This window comes from Calidris pugnax, unplaced genomic scaffold, assembly GCF_001431845.1.
Source record: "Calidris pugnax isolate Ruff unplaced genomic scaffold, ASM143184v1 scaffold359, whole genome shotgun sequence".
NCBI lineage: Eukaryota > Metazoa > Chordata > Aves > Charadriiformes > Scolopacidae > Calidris > Calidris pugnax.
This window is the reverse complement of record NW_015091071.1, coordinates 20,033-30,690: the sequence shown is the minus strand read 5'-3', so window position 1 is coordinate 30,690 and position 10,658 is coordinate 20,033. Positions and strand designations below refer to the sequence as shown.

The 10,658-nt window shown below is 57.4% G+C and overlaps 1 protein-coding gene across 1 annotated transcript in view; it reads left to right on the top strand.

The window, feature by feature from the left end:
- The window catches only part of GATAD2B (GATA zinc finger domain containing 2B), a 39,925-nt gene extending 30,259 nt beyond the window's left edge, over positions 1–9,666 (top strand). Inside the window, exons 6-10 of the mRNA XM_014957049.1 lie at positions 1,102–1,272; positions 2,353–2,668; positions 3,807–4,009; positions 7,209–7,319; positions 9,490–9,666. Of these exons, the coding sequence (XP_014812535.1) occupies positions 1,102–1,272; positions 2,353–2,668; positions 3,807–4,009; positions 7,209–7,319; positions 9,490–9,666 (978 nt within the window). The remainder of the gene's footprint in view (positions 1–1,101; positions 1,273–2,352; positions 2,669–3,806; positions 4,010–7,208; positions 7,320–9,489) is intronic.
- The last annotated feature ends 992 nt before the right edge of the window (positions 9,667–10,658 follow it).

Sequence of the window (10,658 nt, the reverse complement as noted above, 5' to 3'; positions counted from 1 at the left end):
GGGGGGGGGGGTCAAGTCTATTGTGGCTTCTCAGTGGGATGGGGCTGGTGAAGGAAACGGGGCTTTAGGAGAAGAGGAAACTCATTGTTTGCAGGGGCTTTGTGAAGCTTTTCTTCCGCTCCACGGCGAAGAACCTCATCTAGGACGAGCCTAATAAAAAAAAAAAATAGAAAGGAAGAGGAGGGGAGAAAAAAAAAAGGTTTTTTCAGAAGGTTTTAAGGTTTCAGAAGGTTTTAAGGTTTCAGAAGGTTTTAAGGTTTCAGAAGGTTTTAAGATCATCCCTAATTAAAAAATGGAGCCTTTCTACGTGTCTTCGTTCCCCTTTGGAGCCGTCGGGGCGGTGCTGGGAGCCAGGAGGACCTTGGTGGTTGATGAGGAGAAGCCTGGGCAGGTCAAAGCCCAGCTCAACCTTCGCTCAGGTCCTTCCAATCCCCATCCCTCATGTTTCTGACGGGCCGGGATTGAGGTTTGGAAAACGCCTCCGCCTTCCCGCACCAAAGACAAACCCCCCCCCTTCCCTCTCCCAACTCTCCCTTTGAACTCAAAACCGCCACGAATTCTGCTTTTAATACCTCCGTGCAGCTGGCAAACAGCCTCCTGGGCTCGTTTTTTCCTTAAATCCCCTTTTCTCCCCCTCAAATTTTGCCATTTTTTTCAGGCAAAACCGAAATTTCAAGACCCAATAAATGTGGGTCTTGAAAATGACCTTCCCAAACATCCCAACCCCGGATCCCGACATCCCATCCTCTTCCCAGGGAGCTGGGAATTGCTGTTGTTCAGCAGAGATTTCAAGACCCAATAAATGTGGGTCTTGAAAATGACCTTCCCAAACATCCCAACCCCGGATCCCGACAGCCCATCCTCTTCCCAAGGAGCTGGGAATTGCTGTTGTTCAGCACATCCTCCCTCCAGGCAAAATTGATGTGATTATTGAAAATAAAGGACAATTAGGGAGAAAAGTGAAGTTCTTTGAGCGGCGTCTTGCGTTAGAATTAAGTGGATAAATGGAAATTCTCTCCTGTCGCAGGGAATTAAAAAAATCTGGTTTCCTTTGTCTTTTTTTTTTTAAACTTCATGATTTTTTTTCTTCTTTCTCCACAGGGTCACAGCGTCATCCGGTCGGCCACGAACACGACCCTGCCCCACATGCTGATGTCGCAGCGTGTGATCGCTCCCAACCCTGCCCAGTTACAGGGGCAGCGGGTTCCTCCCAAACCCGGCCTCATCCGCACTACAACTCCGAGCATGAACCCAGCCATCAACTACCAGCCGGTAGGTTCCTGCTCCTATCGATTTATTATCCATTTAATCAATTTATCGATTCGTCTCGGGGCTTCGGGCGCGGTCGATTAGTGAAAAGGGAGGTTCAGGAGGTGCCTCAATGAGCCACGGGGGAGCCAGGAGCTCAGCAGGAAGGAAGTTTGAGATCTGAACGAAGATGGATGTTCTTTGTGGAAGAACAAAATGATAAATAATTTAAAAATTCCACTTTGGAGGAATTCTTCGGTCGGATCTTGGAGTCCTGATGGACAACAAGTTGCCCAGCAATGGGCCTTGGTGGCCAAGGAGGCCAATGGCATCCTGGGGGGCATCAAGAAGAGCGTGGAGAACCTCAAGGGAGGTCATCCTGCCCTTCTGCTCTGCCCTGGGGAGTCCCCAGCTGGAGCACTGGGACCAGTTGTGGGCTCCCCAGTTCCAGAAGGACAGGGAAGTGCTGGGGAGGGTCCAGTGGAGGCTGTGAGGATGATGAGGGACTGGAGGAAAGGCTGAGGGACTCGGGGTTGTTCAGCTGGAGAAGAGCAGATGGAGAGGGGATCCCATCGATGCTGAGCAAGAGCTAAAGGGTGAGGGGGCAAGAGGATGGGGCCAGGTTCTTCCCAGGGGTGCCCGGGGACAGGACAGGGGGCAACGGGGACAAACTGGGACACAGGAAATGACCATGAGGGTGGCAGAGCCCTGGAAGAGGCTGCCCAGAGAGGTGGTGGGGTCTCCTTCTCTGGAGACATCCCAACCCCCACCTGGATTTGATCCTGTGGGACCTGCTCTGGGTGACCCTGCTTGGGCAGGAGGTGGGACTGGGTGGTCTCCAGAGGTTCCTTCCAACCCCTACAATTCTGTGAGGCTTCTCCTGGTGATTCCGAAGCACCGGAGGCTCCTGCTGCTTATTGTAAGGATGGAGATGACCTCCTTGCTCCAGCTCCCTGTCTCCCCAGGTCTTTTTGGGCACGTTGTGAAGAGGGAGGGTTGCAAGAAGCCAACGTGGCTCATCCAGGTTATTTTATGGGCCGAGCTGCAATCGGGGACTTTATTAATTATCCATATTAATCCTCATCATCTCCTTCTCCTCCCCAGCAATCGAGTTCTTCTGTTCCTTGCCAGCGGACGTCGTCTTCAGCCATCTATATGAACCTTGCCTCCCACATCCAACCCGGCACGGTCAACAGGGTGTCTTCTCCTCTCCCCAGCCCCAGCGCCCTCAACGACGCCGCCAACTCCCAGGCGGCCGCCAAGCTTGCCCTCCGCAAGCAGCTGGAAAAGACGCTGCTGGAGATTCCCCCTCCCAAACCCCCTGCTCCCCTCCTCCATTTCTTGCCCAGCGCGGCCAACAGCGAGTTCATCTACATGGTGGGGCTGGAGGAGGTGGTGCAGAGCGTTATCGACAGTCAAGGTGAGCTTCTGGGGACTGGGGTTGGTGTTTCAGCTTCCCTCCACCACCACCATATGGAAAGAAAACCCCACCCTTTCACAGAATCATTTGAGGTTGGATGGGACCTCTTGGAGATCATCTCCTCCAACCCCCGTGGGGTTTGAATGTCTCCAGAGAAGGAGACCCCACCACCTCTCTGGGCAGCCTCTGCCAGGGCTCTGCCACCCTCAAAGTCAACAAGTTCCTCCTCATGTTGAGATGGAACTTCTCACATCCCAGTTTGTGCCCGTTCCCTCTTGTCCTGTCCCTGGGCACCACTGGAAAAAGCCTGGCCCCATCCTCCTGACCCCCACCCTGGAAGGATTTCCAGGCCTTGATCAGATCCCCCCTCAGCCTTCTCTTCTCCAGACTCCAAAGCCCCAAGTCCCTCAGCCTTTCCTCCCCAGAGAGATGCTCCAGGCCCCTCAACATCCTGGACCCTCTCCAGCACTTCCCTGTCCTTCTGGAACTGGGGAGCCCACAACTGGTCCCAGTGCTCCAGCTGGGACCTCCCCAGGGCAGAGCAGAGGGGCAGGATGACCTCCCTTGAGGTTCTCCACGCTCTTCCTCATGCCCCCCAGGATGCCATTGGCCTCCTTGGCCACCAGGGCCCATTGCTGGCTCCTGGGCATCCTGTTGTCCCCCAGGACTCCCAGATCTTTCTCCTCAGATCTGCTCCCCAACAGGTCACCCCCAACCTCTCCTCGCTCCTGGGCATCATGTTGTCCCCCAGGACTCCCAGGTCTTTCTCCTCCCAACAGGTCACCCCCAACCTGTGCTGGTTCCTGGGCATCCTGTTGTCCCTGATGACTCTTAGGTCTTTCTCCTCAGAGCTCCTTCCCAGCAGGTCACCCCCAGCCTGTCCTGGCTCCTGGGCATCCTGTTGTCCCTGATGACTCTTAGGTCTTTCTCCTCAGAGCTCCTTCCCAGCAGGTCACCCCCAGCCTGTCCTGGCTCCTGGGCATCCTTGTTGTCCCTCAGGACTCCCAGGTCTTTCTCCTCAGGTCACCCCAACCTGTCCTGCTGCACGTACTGGTATTTTTATTAGGAAAACCATGAAAAATCCGTGATTTGCCAGGTGTTTCCCATCTCATTCCCATTTTTGGTGCCTCCCCCCCAGGGAAAAGCTGCGCGTCCCTCCTGCGCGTGGAGCCCTTCGTCTGCGCCCAGTGCCGCACCGACTTCACCCCGCACTGGAAGCAGGAGAAGAACGGGAAGATCCTGTGCGAGCAGTGCATGACTTCCAACCAGAAGAAGGCACTGAAGGCAGAGCACACCAACCGGCTGAAGAACGCCTTCGTCAAAGCTTTGCAGCAGGAGCAGGCAAGTAGATGGTGCTCCGGTGGGATACGTGGGTTCTGGTGGGACACCTGGGTTCTGGTGGGACACGTGGGCTCTGGTGGGACACCTGGGCTCCGGTGGGACACCTGGGCTCCGGTGGGACACATGGGCTCTGGTGGGACACGTGGGCTCTGGTGGGATACGTGGGTTCTGGTGGGACACCTGGGTTCTGGTGGGACACGTGGGCTCTGGTGGGACATGTGTGCTCCGGTGGGACACGTGCGCTCTGGTGGGACACGTAGGCTCTGGTGGGACACGTGGGTTCTTGTGGGACATGTCGGCTCCGGTGGGACACGTGGGCTCTGGTGGGATACGTCGGCTCTGGTGGGACACATAGGCTCTGGTGGGACACATGGGCTCTGGTGGTGCTCCGGTGGGACACGTAGGCTCTGGTGGGATATGTCGGCTCTGGTGGTGCTCCGGTGGGACACGTAGGCTCTGGTGGGACACGTGGGCTCTGGTGGGATACGTCGGCTCTGGTGGGACACATAGGCTCTGGTGGGACACATGGGCTCTGGTGGTGCTCCGGTGGGACACGTAGGCTCTGGTGGGATATGTCGGCTCTGGTGGTGCTCCGGTGGGACACGTAGGCTCTGGTGGGACACGTGGGCTCTGGTGGGATACGTCGGCTCTGGTGGGACACATAGGCTCTGGTGGGACACATGGGCTCTGGTGGTGCTCCGGTGGGACACGTAGGCTCTGGTGGGATATGTCGGCTCTGGTGGTGCTCCGGTGGGACACGTAGGCTCTGGTGGGACACGTGGGCTCTGGTGGGACACATCAGCTCAGGGAAAGCCTGGAATTCCCCCATCCCGGGCTCTGGGACTCCCCATCCCTTTGCTCATCTCCAACCTCATGGCTTTGAGGTTGGTTGTAGATCAATCAAGGTTCCCCATCGTGAACCTGAGGAGCTTCTCCCCGGGGACATCCAGCTCGTGGAGCTTTGGAGTGTCCGGAATACTCCAGAGCAGCTGCTCCCTCTCCCTTTGTTGGGCTCGGGTGGGACGCTTGGGCTCTGGTGGGACACGTAGGCTCTGGTGGGACACGTGGGTTCCGGTGGGACACGTGGGCTCCGGTGGGATACATGGGCTCTGGTGGGACACCTGGGTTCCGGTGGGACACCTGGGCTCTGGTGGTGCTCCGTTGGGACACATAGGCTCTGGTGGGACACGTAGGCTCTGGTGGGACACCTGGGCTCTGGTGGGACACGTGGGTTCCGGTGGGACACGTAGGCTCTGGTGGGACACGTGGGCTCTGGTGGGACACGTGGGCTCTGGTGGTGCTCCAGTGGGACACGTGGGCTCTGGTGGGACACATGGGCTCTGGTGGGACACGTGGGCTCTGGTGGGACACGTGGGTTCCGGTGGGACACGTGGGCTCTGGTGGGACACGTGGGCTCTGGTGGTGCTCCGGTGGGACACGTAGGCTCTGGTGGGACACGTAGGCTCTGGCGGGACACGTGGGCTCTGGCGGGACACGTGGGCTCTGGCGGGACACGTCGGCTCTGGTGGGATACGTGGGTTCCGGTGGGATACGTGGGTTCTGGTGGGACACCTGGGTTCTGGTGGTGCTCCGGTGGGACACGTGGGCTCTGGTGGGACACGTGGGCTCTGGTGGTGCTCCGGTGGGACACGTGGGCTCTGGTGGGACACGTGGGCTCTGGTGGGACACGTCGGCTCTGGTGGTGCTCCGGTGGGACACGTAGGCTCTGGTGGGACACGTAGGCTCTGGCGGGACACGTGGGCTCTGGCGGGACACGTGGGCTCTGGCGGGACACGTCGGCTCTGGTGGGATACGTGGGTTCCGGTGGGATACGTGGGTTCTGGTGGGACACCTGGGTTCTGGTGGTGCTCTGGTGGGACACGTGGGCTCTGGTGGGACACGTAGGCTCTGGTGGGACACGTGGGCTCTGATGGGACACGTGGGCTCTGGTGGGACACATCAGCTCAGGGAAAGCCTGGAATTCCCCACCCCAAGCTCTGGGACTCCCCATCCCTTTGCTCATCTCCAACCTCATGGCTTTGAGGTTGGTTGTAGATCAATCAAGGTTCCCCATCATGAACCTGAGGAGCTTCTCCCCGGGGACATCCAGCTCGTGGAGCTTTGGAGTGTCCGGAATACTCCAGAGCAGCTGCTCCCTCTCCCTTTTTGGGTCATTTTCCCCCTGGATTTCTCTCTCGAGGGTGGTTGGGGACTGCTCCCTCCCCAATTTTGTCCCTGGTTTTCCTGGAAGTCACTTCACCACTTCCTGCCTGCTCCTTTTTCTGGGGAATTGAGGGAATTTGCTAAATTCTCCCCATAAACCGGTGTCGGAGAATTAGTTTTGAGGCCCTGGAGTCAAATAAACTGGAATTATCATTTGTGAACTGTGAAAAAAAAACCAAAACAAACAAAACCCCTAAATATGGAGTGGAATTGGCTGCTGTAAATGGGACGTGGCTTTTTTTGGGGGGCCGGAGCAGCTGCTCCCTCTCCCTTTTTGGGTCATTTCCCCCCTGGATTTCTCTCTCGAGGGTGGTTGGGGACTGCTCCCTCCCCAATTTTGTCCCTGGTTTTCCTGGAAGTCACTTCACCACTTCCTGCCTGCTCCTTTTTCTGGGGAATTGAGGGAATTTGCTAAATTCTCCCCATAAACCGGTGTCGGAGAATTAGTTTTGAGGCCCTGGAGTCAAATAAACTGGAATTATCATTTGTGAACTGTGAAAAAAAAACCAAAACAAACAAAACCCCTAAATATGGAGTGGAATTGGCTGCTGTAAATGGGACGTGGCTTTTTTTGGGGGGCAAAAAGAGTCTTTGGGCTGTTTGTAACGAGTGGGTGCGGAGAGAAAAAAACCTCTTGGTGCTGCAGTTCCAGTAACACCTGGGGAAAGCAGCTGGGTTTTGGGTGGTTTTCCAGTAAAGTGGTGATTGTGGTGTGTGGGGAGAGGGTCCTGCTTCCCTGTCCCAGGCTGGGAAAGCCACCCTTCATGGCTGGTGACGGCGTGAGTCCTGGTGTCACCGTGAGCCCCGGTGTCACCGTGAGCCCTGGTGTCACCGTGAGTCCTGGTGTCACCGTGAGCCCTGGTGTCACTGTGAGTCCTGGTGTCACCGTGAGCCCTGGTGTCACCGGAGGGGTCCTGTGGGGTCTGGTGGGATGGGATGATGGGTCTCTGAGGATGCTCCTGGTTGTCTCCCTCAGGAGATCGAGCAGAGGTTACAGCAGCAGGCGGCCTTGTCCCCCACCGCGGCCCCCGCCGTCTCCAGCGTCAGCAAACAGGAGAACATCATGAGGCACCACACGCTCCGGCAGGTGGGTGACAATGGTCTCACCAGGAAAGGAGCCTTCATCCCCTCCCCGAGGAGGAGGAGGAGGAGGGAGGTGGGAGCGGCTCCAGGCTCTGGCTGCCCTTTTTCCTGGGGAATGTAAGGTTGGTTTTATCCCGAGGCCCCTGCACCCCCTTTCCTCCTGCCAGCAGAGGCTGGAGCTGCTGCTGGTGTCCTCTCCCAACACTTTCACTTGGATCCATCCATTGCATCCCGTTCCCCCTGGATCCCTCCCATCCATCCTGGATCCCTTCCATCCATCCCATTCCCCCTGATCCCTCCCATCCATCCTAGATCCCTCCCATCCATCCCGTTCCCCCTAGATCTCTCTTGTCCATCCCAGATCCCTCCCATCCATCCTAGATTCCTCCCATCCATCCCATTCCCCCTGGATCCCTCCCATCCATCCTAGATCCCTCCCATCCATCCCGTTCCCCCTGGATCCCTTCCATCCATCCCACAGCTGCTGCTGATCTCTCCCACCCCTTTCCCTCTTGGATCCCTCCCATCCATCCCAGATCTCTCCCATCAATCCCATAGCTGCTGCTGGTCTCCTCTCCATCCCTTCCCGTCAGATCCCTCCCATTGATCCCAGATCCCTCCCATTGATCCCATAGTTGCTGCTGGTCTCTTCTCCATCCCTTCCCCTTGGATCCCTCCCATTGATCCCAAATTCCTCCCATGGATCCCACAGCTGCTGGTGGTCTCCTCTCCCACCCCTTCCCCTCAGATCCCTCCTATTGATCCTGGACCTCTCCCATCCATCCTGTAGCTGCTCCTGGTCTTCTCTCCATCCCTTCCCCTCGGATCCCTCCCATGGATCCCATTCCCCTCGGATCCTTCCCATCCATCCTGTAGCTGCTCCTGGTCTTCTCTCCATCCCTTCCCCTCGGATCCCTCCCATGGATCCCATTCCCCTCGGATCCTTCCCATCCATCCTGTAGCTGCTCCTGGTCTTCTCTCCATCCCTTCCCCTCGGATCCCTCCCATGGATCCCATTCCCCTCGGATCCTTCCCATCCATCCTGTAGCTGCTCCTGGTCTTCTCTCCATCCCTTCCCCTCGGATCCCTCCCATGGATCCCATTCCCCTCGGATCCTTCCCATCCATCCTGTAGCTGCTCCTGGTCTTCTCTCCATCCCTTCCCCTCGGATCCCTCCCATGGATCCCATTCCCCTCGGATCCTTCCCATCCATCCTGTAGCTGCTCCTGGTCTTCTCTCCATCCCTTCCCCTCGGATCCCTCCCATGGATCCCATTCCCCTCGGATCCTTCCCATCCATCCTGTAGCTGCTCCTGGTCTTCTCTCCATCCCTTCCCCTCGGATCCCTCCCATGGATCCCATTCCCCTCGGATCCTTCCCATCCATCCTGTAGCTGCTCCTGCTCTCCTCTCCATCCCTTCTCCTCCCATCCCTCCCATCCATCCCAGATCCCTCCCATTCATCCTGTAGCTCTTGCTGGTCTCCTCTCCCACCCCTTCCTCTTGGATCCTTCCCATCCATCCCAGATCCCTCCCATCCATCCCAGATCCCTCCCATTGATCCTGTAGCTCTTGCTGGTCTCCTCTCCCACCCCTTCCTCTTGGATCCTTCCCATCCATCCCAGATCCCTCCCATTGATCCTGTAGCTCTTGCTGGTCTCCTCTCCCACCCCTTCCTCTTGGATCCTTTCCATCCATCCCAGATCCCTCCCATCCATCCCAGATCCCTCCCATTGATCCTGTAGCTGTTGCTGGTCTCCTCTCCCACCCCTTCCTCCTGGATCCTTCCCATCCATCCCAGATCCCTCCCATTGATCCTGTAGTTCTTGCTGGTCTCCTCTCCCACCCCTTCCTCTTGGATCCATCCCATCCATCCCAGATCCCTCCCATTGATCCTGTAGTTCTTGCTGGTCTCCTCTCCCACCCCTTCCTCTTGGATCCATCCCATCCATCCCAGATCCCTCCCATTGATCCTGTAGTTCTTGCTGGTCTCCTCTCCCACCCCTTCCTCTTGGATCCATCCCATCCATCCCAGATCCCTCCCATCCATCCTGTAGCTGTAGCTGGTCTCCTCTCCCACCCCTTCCCCTTGGATCCTTCCCATCCATCCCAGATCCCTCCCATTGATCCTCTAGCTCCCCACCCACCCACCATCTTTTCTTCTCTTCTTCCTCAGGCTCCTCAGCCCCAGAGCACTTTGCAGCGCGGCATCCCCACCTCGGCCCGCTCCATGCTCTCCAACTTCGCCCAGGCACCCCAGCTCTCGGTGGCCGGCGGTCTCCTCGGCATGCCAGGTACTGTCCCCACGGGGGCACGGGGAGGGACGGGGCTTGGGGACAAAGGGAGAGGTTGATTTGAGGACCATGTCCCAGCAGGGGTGGGGGAATCTGCCCCTCTGCTCTGGGGAGAACCCCCAACCCAGCGCTGCCTCCAGCTCTGGGGCCACCACCAGCAGAAGGACACGGAGCTGTTGGATGGGGCCAGAGGAGGCCCCAGAGATGCTGGGAGGGCGGGGGCTGAGAGAGTTGGGGGCATTCAGCCTGTAGAAGAGAAGGCTCTGGGGAGACCTTGGAGCCCCTTCCAGTCCCTCAAGGGGCTCCAGGAAAGCTGGGGAGGGGGGGATTCCTGATGAGGTAGGGGAGCCATGGGACAAGAGGTAATGGTTTTGAGCTGAAAAATGGAAGATTGAGGTGAAATGTTGGGAAGAACTTTATTTGGAGGGTGGTGAGAGCCTGGCCCAGGTTGCCCCGAGAAGCTGTGGGTGCCCCATCCCTGGAGGGATTCAAGGGCAGGTTGGAGGGGGCTTGGAGCAACCTGGGCTGGTGGGAGGTGGCCCTGGATGGAATGGGGTGGGCTTCAAGGTCCCTCCAACCCAAACCATTCCATGATTCCATGATTTGGGGACCCAAAGTCTTTGGGAAGAGCGTGTGTGCACCGAGATGACCTTTAGAGGTCCCTTCCCACCCAAACCACTCCACGATTCCATCATTTGGGGCCCCAGAGTCTTTGGGAAGAGCGTGTGTGCACTGAGATGACCTTTAAAGGTCCCTTCCCACCCAAACCATTCCATGATTCCATCATTTGGGGCCCTAAAGTCTTCAAGATGGCCTTTAGAGGTCCCTTCCAACCCAAACCACTCCACGATTCCATCATTTGGGGCCCCAGAGTCTTTGGGAAGAGCGTGTGTGCACTGAGATGACCTTTAAAGGTCCCTTCCCACCCAAACCACTCCACGATTCCATCATTTGGGGCCCCAAAGTCTTTGGGAAGAGGGTGTGTGCACCAAGATGACCTTTAAAGGTCCCTTCCCACCTGAACCATTCCACAATTCCATCATTTGAGGTC